Below are 27,862 nucleotides of genomic sequence, written 5' to 3'. Positions count from 1 at the left end.
CAGATCGTAATAGTACAGCCAAGTCTCATCACCTGTCACGATGTTGTTCACATACCGAGATTGTCCCTTATCAAACTTTTTTAACATCTCCCGGCACCAAGTCACACGTCGTGTCATCTGCTCTTCAGTCAGTTGATGCGGCACCCAGAAAGAACAAAGTTTCTTCACGTGCAAATGATTTTGCAGAATCGAACGAACTGCTGGTGCATTTAGGCCCAAAGTATCCTCTATCTGTTGGTAGGTCACTCGCCTGTTTTCGTCAAGCATTTTCCTCACAGCAGAAACGTTTTCCTCCGTAACTGACGTTCGTGGCCTTCCCGGCCTCTCAGAATCCTCCAGAGTGAAATTTCCCCTTTGGAATTCTCTATACCACCTGAATATCGTTGTACGATGTGGACAATCATCATCTAGTGCAAGAGTCATTTCTTCTAAGCACTGGTCTATGGTTAAACCACGCACGAAATTATACAGCAAAACTGTCCTTATCTCATTTCGTGACCACGATGCCATCGCAAGCACTTTACACTCTCACTACTAATGAATAACTGAGCCCATCGACTTGGCGTGGCGGCTACAATGCACGTATGAACATGTCTCAACATGCAGCAACAAGCAGCTTCCTGTGATTCATTGTTGCGTCATATTGCAAAACTTTCCTAGTACCCTTTGTATTTGTACTCTATGCTCTCTATATTTGTACTCTATGCTCTCTATATTTGTACTCTATGCGCTCTATATTTGTACTAATAATGACAATCAGTACCTTGAACACTGAAATTTGCCATTATTAACTATACTCAAACGCAGCTGCACGATTGCAAAGATGTCATTTTTCTGGACTTTTTTAAATAACTTAAAACATTACCCAATATTGAAAGAAAGAAAGAACAAGTCTCAAATTGGAACACAGTTGTAAAACAAAACATAATTGCAAATAACATTTAATACAGGATATTAAATGACTTTTGCAATTGAAAAATTATTGATGATATCATTATAATCTATCAATCATGCTACTCAAGTTCAATACATTAGTTTTAAATACGATAACCTTTCCTGTGATTGTACTATCGCTTATACATCTGTGATGTATAAGCGATAGTACAATCACATCGTAGGTAACTAACTGATTGTTATGTTCAGGTGGGGGCTCCGCACCGACTAAATTGGTCATAGGTGCAGCAGTTCCAGGACCTACAAGCAAACCGAAGGAAGACCATTCAGCTTTTGTGGCCGCTAGCTATAATAAAATCAAGATACATGAAAATAAAATTAAGTTTATCTATTAAAATAAAAAATAAATAATTTATTAAATAAAAAATATATATTTAACAAATGCTCTGCTACTCCTTTTCCGTAAAAATGCACTAATTATTGACAAACAACCTATTAGAAAAAATATTTGAGATTTAAGGCAAATGGCTCCCCACTGATGGTCTTGAACGATTAATATAGTTTACCGTGAATTATGCTTGAATAACACCACTCTAAGACGGGATATGTAAACTCTGCGCTGGGAAACCTTGCGTAAAAGCAGAAAAGTGAGGATTTTGCATACAACAATATATTTTCATATATATTGTTTGGTGGCGAGAATACAAAAAAAATTATTATATTAGGGCCACCCATAATTTCTTACATATGCCCGTATACACTGAGTGTTCACTGAATTATGACCCCCTACCTAATACTTCGTAGGTCCTCCTTTTTCCCTCAGTACAGCAGCTATCCGACGTGCATTGATTCAACAAGATGTCGGAAGCGTTCTGGAGGTATGGCCAACAAAACTGTGCGTAATGCGGTCAGCAATAGGCATATCAGGCGTCTGTATCCAGACGCCTGATATGCCTTTCCATAGTGTCCCAGTCACTTTCCATAGTTCGGAGGCCAATCGATATGCTGGAAGTCGGAACTGTGTTGCTCAAACCATTCCGGCACAAAAAGTGCCCCATGGCTCGGCGCATTGTCATCTTAGAATACACCATCGTATTCGGGAAGAAGTGTAACATAGCGGAGTATACACAGTCAGCCAGCAGTTGACGAGAGCGGAGACGAGAGGTTTCGCATGCACCAAGGGTCCAAGTTCCTTCCAGTGAAACATGCCCCACACCATACAACCACCTCCACTGGCCTGCGCTTTTGATACCATGCATGATGGATCAAGACCCTTATGTTGTTGATCCGTACACTACCATCCACGGTGTTTAGTAAATAACGTGACTCATCCGACCAGCACACCTTCTTCCAGTCTTCTAACGTCCAACTTGCATGCTCTTTGCACCAGGCGAGTCTTTTACCCCGATGAACCTTGGCTAGGAGAGGATGCCGTAGGGGTCGTCTGCTGGTATATCCCAAACGTGCGAGCATGCGACGTATGGTCATGCCAGATATTGTTCCGTGTTGGTCCATGTTGTATTGGGTAGTCAACTCTTTCAACAGTGCTGCGCCTATTCGCCTGTACGAGTCGTCGGACTCGGCGCTCACCTCTAACATCAACCTATCGCTGACCTTTGCAGTTTTGCCGTCGGGTCGTCGTTTGACCATTTTGACGCCAGTCCTGGTACAGTTTAACTACGGCGGCCTTCGAACACCCCACCGGTTCAGCCGTTTGGGAAATCGAGGCACCAGCTCGTCGAGCATCCACAATCTGTCCTTTATTAAAGTCCGATAAATCCGTCACGCTCGGAATTTTACTACATACTGAAACACTGACATCTTATCTATGCTACGTAGGTAGACTTACTCCGCACTCTCGTACCTCACGTGGTCAACAGGTCGCATTCAGTTTTCATAGGGGTGGTCATAATTCAGTGATCTCTCAGTGTATCCATTATGTCTGTAATTGCGTATGTTCTCTGGTCGATTTTCCTGTTTTGCTAGACGAAAAAACTCCAGTTTCTTGGGGAAAAAAACCTTGCTGCCTACGCCTGAAACCGACTAACTCAGCCACGGAGTGAAAAAAGCCCATTAAAGTTCCTCGCGTCATCGATGGGATGGTGACGAGAATACAAAGAAAATTCAAATAAATATATAATATATTAATAATAAATTAAAACTCTTTTAAATAAATACTAGGGGGACTCGTCCCCTGCTCGCTGCGCTCGCTTCTTTTGCTAAAGTAAAATAAAATACTTACAGATGCTTTCAACATTGCGTTTGTTTCTTTGCTATGAATACATAAATATGTTACATATGGAAATCAAGCATAGTACCGCGTGGTCATTTAGATAAACTGCGCGTGACCACACTTAAACAGAAGCTTGTTTTACCACGGTAAAACCAGCTTCTGTTACGTATTTTAGTATTTGTTACGTATTACTACGTAACCCGCATCTCTCTTCCCCCATTGGTGAATAAATATCACTAGGAGGAAAATTATTTTAATATATAGAAAGATAAGAATAAAATGAAATCAAATGAAATGGAAAAATTAATAATAAAATGAAAATAAAAATATTATGCTATATTAAAATATAGTATAATTAAAATATATAAATATATTAAAATTGAAAATATTATTTTTTAGGTATGGAATATATTCCTCATAGAGGTTATGTAAAAGCTGGAACATATAATCACAGGAAAAGTCCTTAGTTGGGTCGAAGGATAGCTGTAGGGCAAGAGGCAGAGGGTTGTGATTAACAGTTATTCTTAAGATTGCACTAGAGTAAAACGTGGAGTTCTTCGAGATCGGTACGGGAACCAATGTGTTTTTGATTTTCTTAAATGACATCGACAGGATAGTGTGTGTGATGTCAAAATATGCATCTGATGTCAAGATGTGGAATAGTTAATGATTAGCGCCAAGCAGAGCTTTCTTTAGGACGACTTAGACGGGGTTCAGGAATGGTCAAAAAAGTAGCAACTATCTTCTTTTAGTGCAGCAAAATACAAGGTCATACACTTGGGAAATAATAATCCCAAAATAATTTACGCACTTGGTGGGGTTGAGCTAAAAAAAAAAGTAGAGGAAGAAAGAGATTTGAGAGTTACGACGTGTTCGGACGTGAAGTTCTCGGAGCAGTGTAAACAGGTGGCAAGGAAAGCCCATGGTGTCCTATCCATTATTTGTCGTACTCTATCGCTTGTAGAGATAGGAAGGCCGTAATCTCAGTGCATTAAGTCAACTGTAAGGCCACACTTTCAATACTATGTTCCAGTATGAAGACTGCACCTAAAAAAAAAAAAAAAATAAGACATCGGCCTTCTTGAAAACGTCCAAAAACGGGCAACACATGGTAAGATCGGAAAAAAGGACGTCGATATGAAGTAAGAATTGAAATACGCTTACAGAGCTTAGTGGCTAGCACCTTAGGAGACTTGATTGGGATGTATAAGGCTCTGAGAGGCGAAAGTAAAATAAATGATGGTGAAATTTTCACTGTTATGATTCCACAAATAGGGACCATAAATTCAAATTACGGAGGAAGAGGTTTAGAATGGATTGCAGGAAGTTTTCCTTCAGTCAGTAAGTTGTTAATTCCTGGAATAAGTTGACTGCTTGGATAGATGCGGAGGGAGTGACATAGATAGCTTATTTTATTTTAATTTATTTATTATTTTTTAAATGAATTATTTTTTTGGCAGATTCAACAAATGCCTAAGGCTTCCTTGCACTATATGGCTAACACTAATATGCCTTTGGAGATGGGGATATATCGCCTAATGCTCTTGTTTAAATTTCAGAAAATTAATGGATCGTTAATATTGGTCGTTTCTGAAATGATCATATTATCAATGGCTTTACGCAAGTTTCCCAACTTGTTTTTATACTAAAATCGCGTCGCTAAACGATATTAAAAAACGTTGTACGCAAAATCCCCAGAATCTTCTTTGAACTCAGACTCCTCCAAGTGAGTGACAAGTAACGAATGCACTATACCATGGGCCAATAGCACGTACGCGTGACATGAGCGACACCAACAGAAAAATATACAGGCACGTAGTCACTCAAAATTAGTTTATATTATATAAAAAATAGCATTTTTCTTATTAAAGATAAATTTGTTTTGCGGTCTATTCGCCACATATGGTAGATAAAACGCAATTGCAATTGTATGCAAAATTATAGAACAACAAAAAGTTCTCATTAGACACTTTCAAGTACTGTCTGTTCTAAAATAAAAATAAAAGACTACTTAAATAATTTAAGTTAAGGTTTTTTTTTTTTAGCTTATTTTTGGGACGTAGGGCAGAAAATGGTTTGCCATCCCTACACCATACTGTCGCAGATTAGAAGAATGTGAATACAGACTGAGAATACTCATAAATCACTAGAAAATTTTAATCTACATTCACTGTCATCTAAGTAAGTTTGCATAAACTCAGTATGGAAACTGTATCATGAACAATCACTGGCCATATTATCATCTCCAATTTCAGTATTACAAAAACTGTAAACCCAGAAGCAAACTCAAGCCTATAGACAAATAAGATAATTGTCTATGCCTCACGGTTTGTAATCTGACAAGGCCCTGCCTAGATTCTGTTTCATCAGATTTGAAATTTGGCGCGAGTAGGTAGTTGCTTTAGACATGCAGTACATGCAAAGTGACATGAAAAGCAGCTCAAATTGTATTTGAAATTAATTCATTGAAAATTCTATCCCTCTTCCACGTATACGAATCTTCTATTTTAGTATTTTTTTACAAATTCATAAATCCATCTCTATCTAAATTAATACTTCCCGACTTCAGTGCCACCGAATTTTCCAAAACTCTCAGAATAAGATAAGTGATATTTAAAAGAGAGAGAGAGAAGTTGATAAATATAGTTTCGGTTCACTTTCAACAACAAAAAGTAGTGTAGAAAACCAAGCAGCTCATCTCTCTCTCTCTCTCTCTCTCTCTCTCTCTCTCTCTCGCACACACACACACACACACGTGTGTGTGTAAGAGTAGATGGTGTTGTAAGTACAGCAATACACTTACTGAAGAAGTGGTATAGGCAGGACCAGAAACGTAGCATTATCTGTGATACCTTTAAAAAATTAACGGCAGATTTTAATCTACGCTGGCTGAATGCTTACTTTTTCACACCATTTCATTTTATCTGAGCAACATGCCACTAAAAAGTAGCATTTCCCCACTCCCTCATTGGCAGTTTGTGTCAACAATTTTTTGTACATTCGTCAATTTTATATTTTTATCTGGAACTGCAGTGACTAATGCCATAATACGCCAGAACAGACAAGAATTCTGACAAGCGACTTGTGTAATAATGCCGGTAAGCAACGTGTGTTCTAAAGATAAGCCTGTATGAAGTCCATTGATAAAGTTGTGGCGTAAAAAAAAATGAAGTTCTCGAGAAAACTCACTGAAACTTCACCTTGAGTTGCATCACAGACTATGCCTCACTGCAAGCACAAGAAGCTGCCGAAAAGGCCAAAAATACCCCCCCCCCCACAACCCCGAACCCTAACGTGTTTGGCAATCGCTGGAATAGAGGTATCAGTAACATATCCATTTACAGTTTAAGCAAGCCCACTGATTGCTTGTTGATGAACAATCACTATCTGTCGTCTTTGTTTCCTTTTACTGGCTCTTTATTTTTATATACTGTATTTTCAAGTCTTTTAACGAAATATTTTTTATTGCATAACAGCACGTGCTAGCCATGGCCTTATGTCTAGCGCTAGTATGAATTGCAACCACCATCTTAATAGCGACGCTGGGGCACCCCAGTTATCCAAAGTCGTAAGACAGCTTTTGAATGCAAAACCGGAAATGTTTTTTTTTTTTTTTTTACATGCCGCACTCTTTATGTTGTCTCTTTTTTATTATCATTATTATTATGAAGTGAATACAAATTTGTCGCTCCCCACACCTGTATGTTTTGCAATATAGGTAGTAAACTAGTGACCTAATTACAGGTCCTTAAGGGAGAGGGGAACATTTGACAAAAGCTTTTGATATTTCGCAAAGCACTGAACAGCTGGAGAACAGAATTTAATGTATTCACCCAAGCGTCATTGCTAAGAAAAACAAAAAGGAATTAATTGCAAATTTGTATTCCGAATGCAGTCATATCACTTTTGAAGCAGGCGCTGTGTCCTGGAAATAATGTCAACATAAAAGAAAATTTACGCTTAAAAAGGTTCTCACATCAGCAGAGCACTTGGCAAGTCTAAATTTGAAGCAAGAATTTAGATGAAGAAACCTATAACATGTGCGACCAAATATTTTTACTTTTGTTCGAGCCAAAAGCAAGTGACTTCGTCACATTATTTTTACATTAGGTTGCAAGGACAATCCTGATGAAGTCTTCGATCAGCTGCTTTTATAACACATCTTCAACTAGACAACTTTAAAAGTTCAACAAAAATCTTACTTTTTAACATTACATCATTCGGAACTTCGCATCTATGAACTGAGCAATGCAAGAAATCGATTTCGGCAATTTAATTCTCGCTGATTATGAACTATTCATTCGAAAGTTGTAAATGAACTGTGCGTTGCAACTTTTGCCAAACCATACACTTAGGTATGTCTTTTACCCCAAGCCGACAAAAGGGTGCTAGCTGTTCGAAGCACAACACATTAGCATCCTCGAAACTAATCAACAGTTGAGGCGTCCCGTTTCAAAACTCGCCTTATCCATCCTAGATGATAATAGAGTTATCGTGCTGGTCTTATTAAATTTTTGAACTCTATCCGAATTTGAAATAAAAACTTTAAACTCGCTTATTCACATAGTAAACTACGTTCAACTCGTTCCAAAACCTGTTACCCAACGCTGCTTCTGCTTGAAACTCGCATCCATCTGGCCAATGGTGTGCTGTGTTTTCTCTGACGTCCCATATGGTGTCTGCGTGTCTTCCTTTAACACAACCTGCGGCCATGTAGACAACCCTAAGTGTTATGCACCCCCCTACTTTAAACTAGCGTGTCGCAAAATATAATTTCACATTATATTAACCTTTGAAAATATCCGTTTTATTCGAATTTTCTATATTGATTTCTGATGACATTTTATGCATCTTCCTCAGTACAGTAAATTCTTTAGTCTGCCACCCTCGGGGACTGAAAGGTGCCGGATTTTAAATTTTCAGGAATTTTGAAAGGTATGCCTATTATTTAGCTGTTTTTAAGGAAATATTTCAATTAAAATCAAGCATAAACAGCTGAACAAACTTATTTATATTTGTAGATATTTATAGTGACTATTTTGTTCTTTCATCTGTTTTTGGCGCCTGCAGGATTTAAACTGCATGGATAAGACAATGGTCTTAATTCCAACAGCAAAAAAAAAAAAAACACGTATTTTTAACAATACTACTTTCAGCAGATAGCTTTAGCTATATTACAACTCTGAAAACCGATTTCGTATACCGCATGGCAGAACACAACGAATTCCTTTACGATTGTTTTGTCTGCGTGTCACTACAGACCACCTGTTATCTCACGAAGGACAAGGTAGACCTGAAACAGCTGTCATAACAGTCTCATCTTTTAAACAAATGGCCGATTAACCTTTTTGAATGCCATTTGCTTGAAAGTAGCCAATGCCATGGAAACTCATTGCAAAAATAAGCTTGTTCTGCTCAGAGATTAAGATCATTGAATTATCTACCTGGTTAAAATCCTGCTGACCGCAAAAACAGATGAAAGAATAAGACAGTCTTGCAAGCATATTATAAAGAAAGAAATGTCATTCTTATTATTTTTTTCATGGTTATTTGAAATATAACAAATGCCATCATGAATAAGAGGGCACGATTCTTGATATTTCCGGATTGCAAAATATTGATTTTTTTTTTTTTTTTTTTTTTGTAAAACATGCTAGATTTTAAAGGATTCTGGATTGTAAGGTGCGACATTGCCAAGTTTACTGTATTTAACAATATTATTATAACCATATTATACGAATGCCGCTGACGTTATGTAATAATTGTTGGATTTTCGTATTTAATTATTAAATGTAAAAAAAAAATTAAATATAAACATTAACACAAATTAAATTCTATTTCTAAAAATGATAACTATGAACTGTTCATACGGACTGCGACCTTCATTTTTTTTAAATATATTTTGCCCCTAGTAATAAAAAAAAAAAAAAAAAAAAAGGTTGGATATCCCTCCCTGCCTTCCCACAACTGGCTTTGACAACACAATTAACTCTTTAAAATTGTCCTATATATGTGAGTTTATCACTTTTTTTTGTGTGTGTTTTTGAAAAAATAATTATTCTAGTGGTAAAAGCATCGTATCTGAATGGTGTATAGCTGCAATGGATGCAAAGATCCTTTATCTAGTATCGTGTTGGTTCCACCACCAGGCATGAAGAGTACTGAAAATCCAGATAATTTTTTGGTGTTTTGTGAGATTCATGATGATGCTGAAAACTTTATGACATCGATATGTTTTGGTTCGGGTGTATAACTTTAATTTGTACATTGAACTTATGGTGAATGTATCTTATTGTTTGTTTTTTTTTTTTTTGTTTTTTGTATTTAAGGTCTCAAACGCATGTTTAATTTTTTTATGCAAGTAAGGATAAATTTACTTTTTACCTCATTATTTTTTGTTTTTAATGTATTACATAGAATACAATACAATATTACATAAAATAGCATTATGTAATACAATATCAATATATAATGCAATATCGATATTACATAAAATAGCATTATATGATACAATATCAATATTCCATAAAATTATCAAAAAATTTCTTTGATAATTTCAGTTATTTTGCTAAAAAAAACTATCATAAATCCAATTTTTCTGCTGCAAAATTCATCTAATCCAACCTGATGGTCATAAATAATCTTATTCTGCAAATAAAGTAAAATTTATCCTAATTTAGGATAGATATTTCTATTTTTCCATTACGATTTATTTCCGGGTAATAACTTTATAATTTAACGTTAAAAAAAAAACAAGAAATAAGTGCATCAAATTTAATTTAATTTAAATTTGATTAAATTTAAATTTAATTAATTGAAAAGTTTTTTGTTTTTTTTTAGTTTCCTGAGAAATTCTGAAAAATGGACAGGAGAGTTTTTTAATGGTACGCCTCGATTGTCAGCTCAAATGAATAATCAAAATTATTCACCATCAGCTTAGCTTGGCATTCAATAATGCTGCCAAGGATAGACATTCATCATATTTATCCACTGTATTTTTAGCCAAAGGATAAGGAAACTCTTAGAATCGGTAGAAAAGCAAACAGCACTTCAAGAGAATCACATTACATTGAAATAGCAGATCGCGCACAACAAATAAACGTTATTATTAACATGAAAGTTTCTAGTTCCTCCCCCACCTCTCTCTCTCTCTCTCTCTCTCTCTCTCACACACACTCACACACACACACACACACACACACAAGCTTATGATAGCAACACTGCTGTATAAGGAGTGTACGCCACTTAGAAATAACCTACCCATAGAAAAAGAAGAGTACTTAGTGAATCAGACACTTTCCGTGTCTGCAGTTCACTTAGTCTAAAACACAGCTTCATTGTGAGTCTCCCCGCTTCTGACTCTGCGTTTCTCCATCTCAGGGTCAGTTTTTTTTCCTTCGAAATCGTTATGAGTTCGTTAACCTCTATGGCGTAAGTAAATCAATATGTTCGTTAACATTATTTCATTACAGTGTACTAGAGTAGTATAAATAAAGGTTATGTTACTCTAAGAATAAATCAAAACTATGGATATATGTAAAAAGTAACTGCAGGGCCGACTTGCGGCAGCAAGAGACGAAAGCACCGCATCAGGGAGATTATAATAAGCGGTCACTACGACTACCGCTTATTATAATCCCCGATTAGGTACGTGCTTGAAATGGAAATTGCGTAGGGGCGCCAATATATCTAGAGCCAGTACTGAGCAACTGCTCGCATGAAATGCAAATTTGTGTGCCAGCTCGTGAAAGAAACTGACTTCACAATCCTGTGTTAGCTCACTTTAACCAATACTGCATTAAAGTGGTTAATGTTAAAAAAAATTCTAAAATGAAAATTTAAAAAAAAAAGAAAAAAATTTTAACGCAGCTTTTCATGCTATTGCCCGAAAGTCATTTGAAATGCATATTCCACAAATTAATGTGTACAGCCACTACTCAAATTGTCAAGTATTTTTAAAAAAGAAAAAAAGAGAGAAAAAAAAAATCTTTTATCTCTCTCTCTCTAATGAATTCTAATCAAACTTTAAATAAAAATATTTTAATCTCGTGAGTTCAAACTTCAGGAAATACTTTTTATTTCTTTTTTTTTTTTTTTTTTCTTAATTGCATGTAAGTGTCAGTGTGTTTCCTTGCACATTTTCTGCGCTATTTCCAGATAATTTTAATAGAAAATTAACATTACAGGGGAACAAAAAAAAAAAAAAAAAAAAAAACAATAAGATTAATAGCAAGCATGCGTCAGCGGCAACGATCTACCTCCAACATTTGAACGTTGTAAGAAACTAGTGTTAATTCATACACCTGTCAGCAGAGAGTGGTAACAAATTTCCTAGTTAACATTAAACATGACACGAAGCATAAGCGTTGGCTACACACAACGTACTCATTATGCAAACATGACGCTATTGTCTTGACCATGAAGCAGCAGTGGAAAATATCTCATTGTGTTTCGGAACGCCCATGGCTAGGTGCTCTGTACATTTTTCACCAAGAAATGACTTGAGAGCTCAGGTCAGGTTTATTGCGGCATGTCCTTGTACGGAACACAGAAGAAGGCAACCAATTTTCTCTTGTTTATAAATGAAGTCCGAACCATCTTAATCTCCAGCGCTATATGTGTGACTAATATGTATTAGGCGTAACCACTGTGAGAACAATACTTCCTATCTTTGAAGAAAATGATGATGAAAGTAGCCTCGCCCTGCTTACAAAACTAGTAACATCCGTTCATACTGTTCATAAAACCAAGGAAGTTGCTTTTACTTTAATTTATTTCTTTTCTTTTTTTTAATGTTTTTTGATGGCTACAGTACAAGCATTTGGTATCCGCAAGTCACCAGAATCCACAGATAAATTCTGCCAGAAAAACAAAAGTAAGGTATATTCCAAATAAAAATTAGCAAGTACCACTCGTGATACTATCATTCCACCATAACGTACATCTCATCGATTAAGATCTATAGAACGCTATAATTAAAGGTTTATACAAATTGTAGGCGTATCCAGCGGCAATGCCTTATTAGCATTACACTATCCGTTGTATGTCCGCGTACGTAAACAGTAACGCCATTCTTACTGAAATAATTTAAAAATCTCAAAATGCGAGGTTCCATTTAAGGTTAATACAAGTACAACTTCATTTTTATAAATCGTTTTCTGGCAGGTGCTATAGAAAAATCCAGTTTTCTATGGGACTTGAGAAGGCTTCATTACAAACGGATTTTCATATCCTCAATATGTTCCCAGAAACATTAAGCCTATCGCTAGGTTTAGCGATAGGCATATCATTCAGGTTTCCTGTCTTCATAAATTCCTTCAACTTCCAAATTCTTTTCTTTGCTGGTGCCCTCGTTGTGTGAAATTCACGTCATGAATTATAATGCCGATTTAAAATAATTCAGAAGGAAAACGCTGCGCTAATGTTAACGCCTCACTGTAAACAACTGGACATACACACACTTCCACGTCATGAATCAATGTACCAACGATGTACTAGTACATCCACTTCATTAATGGAGGTACCAACTTGAATGCACTAGTACATCCACTATTTAATGGATATACCAATTCACCAAGTTTCAAGTTCCTCTGTCTATTCATTTCGGGTTTACAGCAGGTAGAGGAAAGATAAGCAGACCCCAAACCACTTAGGGGGACTGTCCGAGGGTATAATTTCAGAAAATTAACACTACAGTCGCTTCTCATCCGGCGCCTCCATAGCCAGGTGGGCAGGAGCAGCAGTGCGCAGCACACGCTTCTTGATTAGACCGGGGTTCGAGTTCGTGCCCACCAAATACGGAGGATGCGGAAAGGTCAGGGAATGACCACCGCATATCCCCGGAGCAATATGGCCTTAGTTGCTAATGCTCCTAAAAACCAAATAACAAACAAACCCTTCTCATCCCCCCCATGTAATTTAATCTCTATAATTCCAGAGTTCTCAGTGCAGCCATATCTAGAGGGTGGTCCCTCGAATAAAAAATGAAGCAACTGTAAAAATATATCACATAGCTGTAATGAAATGTAAAATATAGTACGTTCAACTTTTCCCAAGTAGTCCCGGCCCCGATCAGTTTCGCGGCAGCCCATCCTAATCAATTTTACTGGTGCCCTCGATTTTCTGTTATGCCACTGTATTTGTAATAAATATTTTTGGTAGCCCAACCGAAGAACCACAGGTTGTATAAAATGCGTATGTTTGTGTGCACACTATCCTACCAAAAGTCATGAGATACTTCAGACCTAGTCAGAAGAATTTCAGAGGACCTAAAGTTCACAGAGCATTTTTTCTGGATGTTATGATGCTCCACTATAAGGAACATCATAACGGAAGCGGATGACAAAAGGATATGAAAAGGCTAAATTGAAGCGGTCGATAGCAAATTTTGAATCTGGTCGACAGAAAGAGGCCTCAGAACGACAAAACAAAATTAACACTACAGCAACAACAAATTCATTGGGGAGTTTCAGAAGCATACATAAAGGAGAGACTGTTAGCTTGATTACAGTAAGGAGAACACTACATTCGAACGGTTTTCAAGGACAAGCAGCTATAGCACAAGCCCATGATCACAAACGATAAATCTCCTCAACGGTTGCAATGGTGTCATGCTCTTAGAAACTGGGTTTGGAGAAGTGAAAATGCGATCTCTGCAGCGACGAATATACGTCGTCTCAACCTGTTTTAAGAATTTGAATCCCACAACAGCCAAGAGAACTCTTCCATGCAAACTGCATAGCATTCCAGCTGTGAAGTATACAATGGTGGAAATGTGATGTGGACATAGACATGTGTATATGTACGGGCGGCATCTAGAACGCTTGTTCAACTCCGCCTCGTCTCTCTGTGAAGAACAGAATCAACTGTAAAAGAGACAGAAATGTGTTGGGTGTAGGTTTGTGTGTATTATGTGTGTGTTCTGTTGTTATGTTCTGGCCTCTTGGCTACCCAGAAGCGTCAGTCACCTGTAGAAATGATTCTGGGTGCTCGTCCACACCACGGGAAGGTGGGCCAGTCTCAGAAAAACACGTACTGTCAAAAAAAGACTCTGTCCACCTGCTGGTGTTGCCAGCAGGTGGGCCAAGATCCTCTGGGGCCCATTCCAAAGAGAAGAGAAGGGGAAAAAAAAAACACGTGGTGCAGGTTGCGGAAAAAAAACTAATGGTGCAGATAAAAAATAAATAAAATAAAATAACTAAATAATATTAAAATTAAAAAAAAAATTAATAAGTAAAAAAAAAATTCAAAAAGGACATAACTGTTCCCGGGGTTCCAAAGGAAGTATGGCAAATTAAGAAAGAAACAAATTTAAAAAATAATAAGAAGAAATAAAATAAAACAGAGAATTTAGCCTTTCTTTTCACCAGTGAAATCTAGGCTGTAGAATCGCTTGTCTGGTTTTGGGTTGGCATTGGCATACAAGGTCTTCCCACCTGGAATATTGATTTTGATAACATACTTCAAGAGAGCGATATTCCTGACCCACCTTGGTCTGTAAATCTCCCTCACTGTGATATCCACTTTCAGCAATGGGGAAAGAACACCCTGGCAGATGAAAATATCAAACAACTACATAAAGAACATGCCCTCAACAATATAAAAAGTTACCAAATATATACAGATGGCTCAAAAACAGGTTCTGCTGTTGGTGCCGCAGCTGTCTTTCCGTCTTTTAGTCTCCATATCACTACCAGTTGAATGCAGCAGTTATACTGCTGAGTTATATGCAATCAAACTAGCCTTACAGAATATTAACACTCTCCACAATGCTAGCAGTATAATATACACTGATTCATTGAGTGCAGTGTCTGCTTTGGGCAATCAATTTTCAACATCACAACCAATCAAAAAACAAATCATTTGCTGTTTAAACCATCTACGAAGTAGGAATCATTCAGTGAAATTCTGCTGGATCCCAGGGCATTCTGGTATCTTAGGCAATGAGAGAGCAGATCAGGCAGCCAAAAAACCAAACAGTACAACACCAGCAAATTACCAAGTACCATACAGAGATTACTTGAAGCATATAAAAAAAGTCTATGTTTCAGTGGTCAGAAATATGGAAGGCACAATGTAATAAGTTGCTCCAAATCAAAGAAGAACCAGCGTTATGGATTTCCAGCTTCAGACAAAATAGACAGGAAGAAGTTGTACTAGCAAGACTAAGGATTGGACATACACACCTAACCCATTTGTTTCTACTCATGGGGGATGCGTACAATGCGTGCATCGATGACCCACCTCGATGCACGCATTGTACACTACCACTTACAGTCAAGCATATACTTTTAGATTGCCCTCACTATTCCCATTTCAGAAGTACTTTCCACTCTCAATCACAACTGCAAGAACCGCTATCGCTTAACCACATGATTGGAAATAGTGCTAACCTAGCTACACTCTATACCTTTCTGAAGAAAATACATATATATGAATTCTTCTGATGCCAAAATGGAACATATTATATTACTTTAGAATAATAATATAGGACCAGGCACATTTTGGCCTTAGCTGCCCTTGTGCCCTTAAATACCAATACCAATACAAGGTCTTCCGCAAAAATTCCAGATGCAAAGGCCTGCAGGCAAGAAAGACTGTCTCTGTATGAGTTGATCCACCTGGTTTGGAGAGAAGCTGGAAATTCCTCTCCGAAATGTAATGGTGTGGGAAGGCTTTTGTGGTATGGCGTTGGACTGCTGATTTTTGTATAATACTCTAGACCAGGGGTACCCAACAAGTCGATCGCGATCTACCACTCGATCGTGGCTTTAATTTCGGTCGATCACGACGAATTTTAAATATATATAAAAAAATAGATCAGTCAAAATCTATATATTATTATTATGCGCTCCACTGCATACGCTAATTACAAATCCGTTGAACTATGTATCTACTCTTTTCGCCGCTAGGCTTGTCTAATGAAAATTCACACAGTTACGTGATGGAGAGCATAGTGTATGTGTCGAATTCTTATTTAGCTTACTTAATATTAATAACTCGACAGTATTTATACGTTAATTTAATAACCTTTGATTTAAAATGAATACTACGAAAAAGAGCAAAACGTATCATTTTCATCAAGAGTGGGAACTAGAATACTTTTTTTTGTAATGATAAAAAAAAAAAAATGCTGTTGTTTGATTTGCAATGCTTCCGTGGCTATACCCAAAAAAAAAAAAAAAGAATAAAAATTAGAAAGGCACTTCAACGCACTGATTAGTAGTATTTTGCATATAAATATCAAATTTTGGCAATGGCTAAGGATCTCAAAGGGGAAAAAATCCGATCATTTTGCAAATATGCAAGATCATTTGCAGAAATATCCTGTTTTTGAATTTAATAGTGAGAAATATATTTCCGAAATTGAGAAAGTTGTGGATGATTTTAAAACAATTGAAGACATTGTCAATATATTTCTTATCCATTTAATGTCGACTTACATACGAAACAAATTGCAAAAAAATCTGGAGATTTTTCAAATGGAGAAAATATTACTTGAAAATGAAATTATACTACATTGCGAAACGATATCTTCCTAAAAGCCAGATCATCAGAAGAAGACTTTTGAAAATATGTTTTCCGAGAAAAGTACCCAAATGTAAAAAAAAAAAATGCAGTGAACTTTTAAATTCCTGTTTTGGTTCCACATATATACGTGAATCGGCCTTTTCGTATTTGAAACAAACAAAGAGAAGAATCGCTCTACTCTTACTGACTTGCATATAGAAGATATTTTACGGTTGGCCTTATCACGGTATATCCGCGATTTTGATAGCTTGGCAGATGACATGAAGACACAAACTTCGCATAAATTAAAATTTTAAATAAGTGTGAATTTAAAAGAATTCTGAATTGTATTTAATTTATAAACAACATTTTTCAATATGTGTTGATTAACTTTTTTAACCATGTGCAATGAAATTCTTAAGATGGTAGATCGCGGCACATTTTGAAGAAAAAGAGTAGTTCGCATCACAAATTAAGTTGGCCACCCCTGCTCTAGACTAGTGGCACGCAAAGTATGTATCCGCGGACACGTCTGTGAGGGCCCGTTAGAAGGCAGACTTTCTGCTCATTATGTGGGCCACAAGTGCGTAGCACAACAAAAAAAGTTAGAAGCTCACCAGTTACACTAATTTTGAGAAGCAAGTTGTCGAGATCATTTTCTCCAGCACTGCTGGAAACCAAAACATGAGCGATTACGTGCTTATATCTAGCTGACTACATGAACCCAGCCAAATTTTTAATTTCATTTTTAAATATGCCTACTTTCAAATGCGGAGATTTCGAAGATGATGTGGAAATATTTTTGTCGATCACAGAATATTCTTAAGAATAATAAAACAAAATGATAAGTTTATATGGGAGCCGCCGGTAAAGCTATATATCAAAGTTCTGAGCTGCCCGTACCACCGGAATAGGTGGTCAAAATTACAACAAATTAGAGTGTACGTAAATAGGCCATGGAGGCTGGCTTCACAAGCAGCCTTAAAAGATTTCGTTTGAAGAATGGGTAATATTTCTGTTGAAATTGTGCAAAAAATATGTATAAATTTTGCCAAGTCAACTCATCTGATCTTTGGAATGAACTGGAACGCAGACTTAGAAAAATGCCAAGATGACCCTCTTCGTTGGTGGAACACAACACCGTCATCTGTCTACTAGAAATTAGTATAAAGTCTTCCACGATGCACTGAACTAGTCATTACTGCCAAAGGTGACCACTGCTATTATTTCCTTGAATAAATACATGTTTAACTCATGACTATATATGTGCCATGACTTTTGGTAGAAGAGTGTATGTTGTGGAAAAAAAACTTTATGGTTTGATAGATTTTCCGATCACCCTCTATTATCCATTTTTCTTTCTGTTATCCCGGATATTCGACAGTCTACATGTCGTACCAAAGTTTGTGTCCTCTGATTATGAGATCTGATGTTCAAAATTTTCTGCAATATTTGCGATTCTTTTAGAACCGGCGCTTGATGCATAACAAATATCGTTTATTACTAATTTTATATATTTCTTTCATCTGAAGTACAGATCAGAATAGTGCAGCAAACTTTTGCTAGACACGGTATCCAAGTCATGATGCCAAAAACTGTAAGTTGTAAACTATTTATATTATCCGAGCATCCAAAGCTATAAACCATTGAAGCATAAACAAATAGAGAAAAACGAGTTGGAAGGGTGTGATGATACTATCAGCAAATGGTGTTTTACTTTTTTATTTCTTATGGGAAATGTCATTTTTAACATTAATATTTATATTTTAATGACCAATCGGCGAAATGGAAGGCAAAATAATGATCCCAGTCATGACTACAGCAGTCAGCTTCTTCAAGCACACATATTTACGCTCTTGGTATTGCTTATAATTTTGTAACCTAAGTTATTAAACAAGTTGTCCATATTTGATCACAAGTTCTTATCTGAAGTCTTAATGAGAATTCCACCGCTGTTTACCAAATTCTTTGCTAGTAGGATGAATTAATTTTTTCTCGAAAACATCCTGAATGTAATTAATGATATTCACAGTGAAACGAACTGGTATATTCCAAATCTTTTATAAACGCTCATTCACAGAATGGTAACAGAGAAACGCGAGAGTTCATTTGTACAAACGTTGAGTACACTATGGTTCAAGCCTACATGACTGCTAAATGCGGGTCATGTTCTTGTATTCTCTCTTTACCTTGTGAACTCCTCTGACTATCTGGTGGCCCCCCGAGTACAAACAGAAAATGTCTTTTACTGGACCATAAAGATAACCAGAAATATTGGGAGTCGTCAGACCTCGCTAAAGCACTAGGTACATTTACGATCTAAATAAGATTTCACTTCCAGAGAGCGGGGTATATATGATTAGAAACTTAAATAAAGTTAATTGAAAACTAGATTATTTTACCACGTTTGAATTTATAAGTAACGCTTTACCTATGAAGAAGACTAATGTTACTTATTCTCGGCGGATACCGCCACCTAGACGGCACCGTTTCGAAGCTTAGTGGTTTCTCATCGGTAAGTGAGCAGATACCCTGTTGTTGCAATAGTGACAACCCAGTTATGAAGTATAACTTCACAATAGGAGAAACGACTGATGGTGTGCATGGTTTAATCTAAAACATATTTCTTGGCTAAATGCCTAAAAGTATGAATGAGTTTACTTAAGCATGGGTAATACACACACATCATTTCTACTATCAAGGTAGTTTTATGGCATCATTTTAATTATGAAAGCGAATGGGCCTGTGGCACTGGTTTCCATGGTTTAGAAGAAGAGAATACAGCAAAGCCAGTGGAAGCAGTAACTAAAATAAATTTAATAAGTTTTAATACGACAAGTAGCTTTCGGGTAACGAAATTTAAATTATATCTATATTGTGAATACCAGATTCACAACAAGTTGCCCACCCACCGATGAGAAGCCAATAAGCTTCGCGACGGTGCCATCTGGGTGGTGGTATCGGCCGAGAATAAGTAACATTAGTCTTCTCCATAGGCGAAGCGTTACTTATTCGAGGAAGTGCAATACCATGGCAACTCGTTATGAAGGTATTCACAATAGGAGATATAATTAAAATGATGCATTAAAACTACCTTGGTAGTAGAAATGATGTGTGTACATTACCCATGCATAAGTAAACACCTTCATACTCTTAGGCATTTAGCCAAGAAATACATTTTAGATGTTCGATGAGCTTCAACATAGGATATGGTATGTTGTAGTTCAATGGTTTTCGACCTTTTTTAAATAACGGCACCCCTAAGTAATTTATTTTATTTTGTGGCACCCCCCACTCAATTTTCTGCCTGTTAGATCCGATTCTGTGGGCGTGTGTACAATAATATAACTATAAACAAAATTTTACAATTCCTAATACAAATTATATATATATACTGTATAACTTTATTCTTCACATAGGATACTAAATAAACATCAATTATAGATCACCACAAAATTAAAAAGATACCGTACACCTTTTATAATTAAATAAATATACAATTTTTTTAAAAAAAATAAGTTTGATTAACTTAAACCCAAATTACGTGGCATCCCTGGAATGTTGTTGCGGCACTCAGGTTGCAAACCAGTTGTAGTTCAAATTTTCTCCAACAGATGGTGGTATACAGATTATCCAGTAGGCTGACAGATTGCATGTAACAAACCGTTTTGTCAGTAGCGTTAATTTCCGTGTCACGATTTTGCAATGGAGCAACGAAAAAATACCAAATTTTGCTTTAAACTGCGAAAATCAACAACAGAAAGGTATGAAATGTTAAAACCAATTTATGGTTATGAAGCGTTAAATCGTATACCAGTGTGTTTGAATGGTATAAGCGGTTCAAAGACGAACGTGGGGATTAGCATTAGTTGAGGCATATGATACAAGAAAGCAACCTTATAGAGCATCAGCCAAAAAAAAAAAAAAACTTCCCATTTCACCCATCCGGTCACTCCAAATGTTTGTCTAGTTCAGCCTTAAATTTATTTAAGCTATCAACCTCCACGACAACATGGAAGTCTGTTCCAGCAATCAACTATCCACTGGCTAAAGGCAAACTTCCACATATCTATTCAACTATCTTTCCTCAATTTGAATTTATGTCCCCTCAGGTTCTTAATCTTGGCAAATGGAAGTATTCTATCAGCATTGAGCCTGCTCAAACCGTTCAAGGCCTTGTACACCTCAATCAGATCACTTCGCAGGTGCATAGTCTCCAGATGCTGCAACTGACAGAATTTAAGCCTCTCCTGGTAATATAACCCCTTTGTTCCTCTCACCAATCTTGTTGCTCTTCTCTGTACTCGTTCTAGCAATTCTACATCCTTCCTAAAATGAGGCCTCCAGACCTGTACGCAGTACTCAAGGTGTGGCCTGACCACTACCTTATACAAAGGTATAATCACCTCCTTGTCTCTGCTAGCAAAATTTCTGTGAATCATTGACAAAACTCCATGACCTGCTTTGGCAGCCCATTTGCACTGTCAGAGAACTTCATATCCGACTGCACAATTCGATTACCCAAGAAGTGGGCGTCCGTCAACCTCTCAAAATGAAGACAGTTGCAAAAGTTTGGGAAATTGCGGCAAGAGATCGTCGTCTAACCCTCAAAATGACGGCTGATGTTTGGATATGAATAAAGAGAATTCGTCCAATTCTGTATGAAGATTTTGGGAGAATGTCTGTGCAAAATTTGTGCCGCACACTGCCTCATGGATGTGCAGAAGCAACGAAGAGTGACATCATGCGAGGACTTAATTGAGACATGTCAAGATAATCCTAATTTCTTCGACTGTATTTGTCATTGGAGATGAGTGTCGGGTATTTCAGTACGACTCAGAAATGAAGCGTCAGAGCATGTACTGGACTTCAAAATCATCGCCAAGTCTCAGAACATTTCAGTTACCGAAGTCTAGGATAGAATCAAGACGATGCTGATCATGTTTTTTGACAAACAGGATGTGATTCAAAAGAAATTTGTATCTGAAGGGGAGAGTCAATGTTGCGTTCTACGTACAGATGCTTCGAAGACTATTTTTTATGTTTTATTATTCTTGTTGAACGACAATGCCCCGCCCATTCTGCAGTTGTTGTAAGAACATTTCTGACGAAACATGGCATTGTACAGATCAACTGTCCACCTTATTCTCTAGATCTAGCAGAAATGGACTTCCTCTTTCCCATGGCGAAAACTACCCTCAAAGGAAAGAGATTTCAGGATGTTGAAGACAAAAATATTAACGTAACCGCCGAACTAAACATCATCTCTTGTTTGTTTGTTTGTTTGGGGATTTTTTTGGCGCATGGGCGTCTATGGCCATAGTGCGCCAACATCATCTCTTTGTACGTTCGCAGACTCTTTTAAGAAATTTTTAGAACGGTGTAATAACTGCATTCAATCAGGTGGTGATTACTTTCTATAAAAATAAAACCATTTTTGGGCTCTCTTGCTCTTTGTTCTTTTTATTGCACCGGGAATTTTACTGTTCGGGAACTTTACTGCTACACTTCGTACACATTTAAAATTCTTCAAAATCATTAGCCTCTTTTAATCACATATTACTCTTAGAATAACGCCAAAAATAATAAATAAAACAAAATACGATGCATAAAAATTGGACTCCAAGCTTGGTTTTCTTTTTCAAATTCTATTTAAAAACAAACAGGAATATTGCTTGTGTTTTCCTGTATTTTTATTCTCATACTACAAAGAAAACTCTCGTTGGTCCCCCTCCCCACCACTGCTATTTAACCTATTCTATTTTATCCAATAGTATTTAAATCAATCTCATTCCCCCCACAGGACTGCGTTCCTTTTCACATTCATTTTTAACCAGGCGCAGCATCATGACAGTTCCGGATTTTCCGCCCACTCATTTAACAACTCATCGCTCTGAAATCATTGCGCAAGCTTTCTGTCTACAACGTGTTTACAATTTTCATACTCGTTGTTCCACATTGCGAAACAACCAAAATAACATTAAAAAATCTATTACTGATGAAATGAGATCCATTTCTTGTAAATGCTTTCAAGTATCAATAAACGTTAAAATAAAAGTTAGTGTGCCATTTATTAGTTTGTATCTGGTTACCATCTGCTTTTGCCGATGATAACCAAATATTTTGAACTATTTCTAATGCTTCAAATAAAAGGTACTGTTCACTGATATGAGCGTCTGAAAAGCATCACTCTATCGTGTTTCCTCAAAATAAGTGAAGTATGATACAAGTATTACTAATGATAAAAGCAAAAAAAATTCGCTTTTATTTCATATCATTCGATACTAAAAAATGTATTTACATACGAGTATTTTTCATTCACAATGTACGCCGATCCAAAAACTCAGTTGGGAAGTTTAGAAATACACGTGCTATAATTAAAAAAATATATATATATATAAAATAATATATATATATATTTTTTTTTTACTGATATTATAAAATGCCAATAATAAAGTTTCTAATGAAAGCTTGTTTATGCATAATTTTGCGCACCATTATTCCTACGGTATGTGCCGCTAGATATGGCTGACAGACAGTAGCGTAGCATGGATTTTTTGTCAGCAGGTACATTCACAAAAAAGGCGCCAATTGCAATTCACAAAAAGGGCGTCACAATGCTAGATTTCGGGGTCGGGGGTACAATTCATCTGCTGACCCTACCTTGGCTACGCCACTGCTGATAGACCATGAAATAAATCCGTATTCAAATAAAATAATTAAAAAAAAAACTTTTATATATAAACTGGTGATGAGCATATGGCAATTTCATAATTTATTATATGCAAATATAATAAATTATATTTGCATATAATAAATTTTACATTATGAAATCGAAACGAAAACTGAAGAAGAAAAAAACGACAGTGGAAGGATTCTACCTTATGCAAGTTATCAAAACTAAAGATCAAATGCTGTTACCACTTGGACAATAGTGCCGTTTTCGGGTGCGTGCGTGCGTTTGCGGTAACATCGGATCGAATCTCGCTACTTTTTTTTCTTCAATTTTCTTATTGTCGATTTCATAATCGACTAATCATACGATTATGCCCATCACTAATATAAACTATTTGAGTAGCCGCATAAGGTCATGTTTTTCCATGCGTACCCGTCACGGCACACGTGCCACCGCTATCGCTGGTATAACTAATTTGATATTAGTTTCATCTGAAGGAAACGAAAACAGGGGACTAGCAGCCAAATTCAGGGACTCCGAAGAGGTAAGGCGGAGGTCCAACAATTGAAATTTATGGTCTAGTCATACATTTTATTTGAATATTTTGAAACTAGAATAAAGGAAGCCAGGTAGTAGAGCAAAAATGGAAGAGAGGTGACTGCTCAGAAAGCATGGGCTAAATTGCGAGTACGAAGGGCACGCGCGAGAGTTTAGTACTTACGTACAAGTGGGTGACTTAAGGAGTTTTTTTATTTTTATTTATTACAATATTCGTGGTATATCTTGCAGACACCGAAACCTGGACTGCTTTTACAGTAGGTATCTACGTACAGACGTAGACATGTATATCTTATGTAGGACGGCACCTGGACGAAAGTTCAACTCCGCCTTTGTACACTATGATGATTACTGAATTCTGTAAAAGGCCAGAAATACGTGTAACATTATGTTTGTACAGTGTGTGTACGTACATATAACTAACCTAACGGTATTAGGTTAGGTCACTCACTAATACGAATGACCTGTGGACAAGGTGGGATTTATGTTTTTTTTTTTTTTTTTTTTGCTTGAATCCAATGACTATCATCGGCAGGAAGAGCCACGTTTGAAAAATCACTGCTTGGCCAAACCAATATAACTGCATACCAGATTCTAAAGTTCAACCGGATTATTAGACCAATCTTGATACACGCAAGACATAAGTGAAACCCCAGCAGGTCTGCAGTTTGAGATATTCATACCAGCCCATCAGGCCCCGAATACCACACCACTTTCAAAGTCACTTAGTGACCTTTCGTCTTGCCAATTCTTGCAATGAATTGCACACATGCACCACCGTACTTATCTGTCCATGTGCTTTATACCACATGCTACGAAAACGTGATGCTGTCACTGAAAGAGTAACACTTTCCCTTTTCATTTCATGAAAAGGGAAAGTGTTACTCTTTCAGTGACATGAAGATCACTTCTGTGATCTTCATGTCAGACACGTTCAATGAAGATCACTTCTGTGATCTTCATGAACGTGTCTGACCGTTTGGTCGTCCCGGAGTATAAACAGAAAATTTATTATTATTATTTTATTAATCTAGAGTAAGTTACAATTATAACAAAAGTCGAAAATCAGGAACATTTATAACAAACGTGTAAACGTTTCTTCGCCATGGCTGTATATTTTATCTTTGCGCCTAAAAACTTGCCCTTTTATTACGAGAAAGATCCCAATCTTAAGCGTGAAGCCAGGTGTGATGCACCGCTCAAACTCGCCAAGAAACTTTTCGCTGATAATAATTCTGCTATGCCGTAAGCAAAGTTTTATGATGAGTGCTCTTTCTTTTGCTGCTGAAAAACAGCCTCCATGACAGTATGACTACGTCACTTGCAGGGCCGTATTCATATGGAAGAACCACATTCAAGCAGCCGCTTTCATGTTTATCCCAGCTCTCAAGGATGGCAAAATAATCAAACGTTTCATTTTGGGCTAAAAGAGCAACATTTGCTTGTTCGCAATCCGGCCACTTAAGTCTTGGCATGGTTTTGGCTGTGTTACACCATTTGGAAAAGTTCGAACAAACTTTTGAACTTTTATCAAGCAAACTAAATTAACCAGTTCTATGCACGTTCGTGGAATTTTATTCTCTCCTTTCTCTGTGTCTCTCCATAGTTACTACAGATCCGGTCTTTATAACACATGCAACACACAGACAAAATCAACTCCGTCATCTTGGAAAATTCGTTAAGTTTCACGAAGCTGTGATCTTCATTTATGGATTCCCGCGCAAAGCAAGGATGCATGTGGAAATCTAATATAGTTATCCACATCCATCCAAAAGGATGTTTTTGCAAACCAGTAGTTCCAGCAATTATTAGGGTTCTGCTAAATTGTGTCCCTTTTCAAGGGAGAGATTAACTGTGGTGTAGCAGGCAATGTATACTCGGCGCGTGCGCACACACTTTTCTCTCTCTCTACATATATATATATATATATATATATATATATATATATATATATATATATATATATATATATATATTAATCGCGCAGATTAAAATATCGAATCATAATGGTGTGAGAGTTATTGCAGGACGCCTGCTTTGTAATATCTCTTTTAAAACAATGCAGTGACACTTAAGAATTATTTTAAAAAAACGCAGTTTTATTAAAAAAAAACAAAAAAAAAACGATATTCTACTTTCAATTTATCATCTATTATCACACAATCAGAGAATGTGCAAATTCAAATAGTGAATATCTTATATTTTTCAATAATTTCAGAAGTTATCTTGATTAACGAAAATTTAAAGAATTTAAAATATTGATGAATCAAGTACAAGTATAAACCAAAATACTGTATATGAAAAAAAAAAAAAAAAAAACACAAGGATACCACAAAACATTTTGATGCATTACTTCTTCCCACATATATTTTTAAATAAATAATATTGCAAGACTCCTACTTTGTATGTTCGCTATGTCTATATTAAATGTTAAACTACTTACGTGATTCTGGTCTTTTATTAAGGTATGTTGCATCACTGCCTCTTCTTTCATTCCATTTACCATATTTCCTGAAAGGCAGTTTGAGTTTTCAGAAATCACTTCATCGTGTAATTCGTTCACGTTAGCCATTTCCATTTGTGAACTACAGAAGTTTGAAATTGTACAGTTCGGAGTTCGAATCTCAGTGTGCAAAATCCATGCTAAAATCACCAAACTAGATATAACTGTATGCCATGTATGAAAAACTCTAAACTACCTTACCCAACAACTTCGAGATGATTCCGCACTGAACACTCCTCGCTATACGTTTGTTTTGTGTGCTTGCCTGTACAGGGGTGCTCAGCAGGGCATGGTTTAGACGCGTCTGCTTAATGTTTACAGATACAAGCTTTACGCTACTGGTCGACTGACCTGAAGGGAAAACTCTTGCTAGTCACATTTACGGCATGATATCCGCCGCACTAATGCCGAGTATCGCAACGTTTTCACACGGTTCGGAAGCGAAAGCAGCTAACTACGTTTTGTATAAGAAATGGGGGAAGGTGCACTGAATTTTCCCCTACCCAAACAGGTTCTCCCAATATAACAAGAAAAAATTAAATATAATTCCGAGATTTTTAACACATATATCTCTCTTATAGATAACATTTATAGCTTCCTTATAAAGAGTGGGTAAAATCACGCAAACGTAATTTAAATAATTAAATTTTTCATCCTCTTGGATGCAGCTGCACCACATGATGATAAGCCACTGTATAAAGATCAGAGCTTGGCGCAAGCCTAACAGATATAATCCCATGCCGCGCACTTCTGAGTGGATAAATGTGACATTTTTTTGAAATAATATATTATTTTCTATTATATAAAAGAATAATATATTATTTCTGTTATATAAATAATAAATAAATAATAATATATCATTTTCTATTATATAAATATATAATAATATATTATTTATTACTATTGATGCTTGACATATACAAATAACATAAAGAACCAATTTTTTTTTATATATAACCAGTGGCGCACCCAGGATTTCCTGAAGTGTGGGGGGGGGCTAAATTATGGTTCCAGAGAATCATTAAGCTTTAATTATCATTTCTGATCCTAAGGAGAAGGGTCATTGCCCCTGCCTTGGCCGGTCACTGCTCAGATAAATGTAAAAATGAATATCTAATACTTCAAGAGATAAAAAAAAAAAAAAAAAAAAAAAACAGAACAAATCAATGGTTTAACTTTTCTGGCATTGACAATCCAGAGAATAAATAGAAATTTATTTATGAAAAGTATATATTCTAATTAACAGTCATTCATAAAAGAAAAATAAATTTTAAAAAAATGACAATGGTCTTCTTTGGCCAGTGGAAAAAAAAACAAGTTATTGGTGTTCATTTTTAAATAATTAACTAAAAGTTAACAAAGTTAATATAATGTTTAACAAATTGTTTTAATTATGTAAAAAATAGGGTTGCCAGATTTTTTTGATGGACAAAACTCAACAAAATTTTATATTTCAATATAAATATACTGATGCATTCATGTAAAATTT

General features: G+C 36.4%; 1 protein-coding gene across 1 annotated transcript in view; it reads right to left on the bottom strand.

Annotated features, from left to right (window-relative positions):
- Nucleotides 1–26,568, bottom strand: part of LOC150088120 (uncharacterized) — a 1,786,788-nt gene extending 1,760,220 nt beyond the window's left edge. Inside the window, exon 1 of the mRNA XM_090370030.1 lies at nt 26,314–26,568. Within this exon, the coding sequence (XP_090226156.1) occupies nt 26,314–26,448 (135 nt within the window). The 5' untranslated portion in view covers nt 26,449–26,568. The remainder of the gene's footprint in view (nt 1–26,313) is intronic.
- Nucleotides 26,569–27,862: the final 1,294 nt, after the last annotated feature.

The sequence above is a fragment of the Mastigoproctus giganteus genome, chromosome 3 (genome assembly GCF_048544385.1).
Source record: "Mastigoproctus giganteus isolate SK-2022 chromosome 3, ASM4854438v1, whole genome shotgun sequence".
Taxonomy (NCBI): domain Eukaryota; kingdom Metazoa; phylum Arthropoda; class Arachnida; order Uropygi; family Thelyphonidae; genus Mastigoproctus; species Mastigoproctus giganteus.
This window is presented reverse-complemented; position numbering and strand designations above follow the sequence as displayed.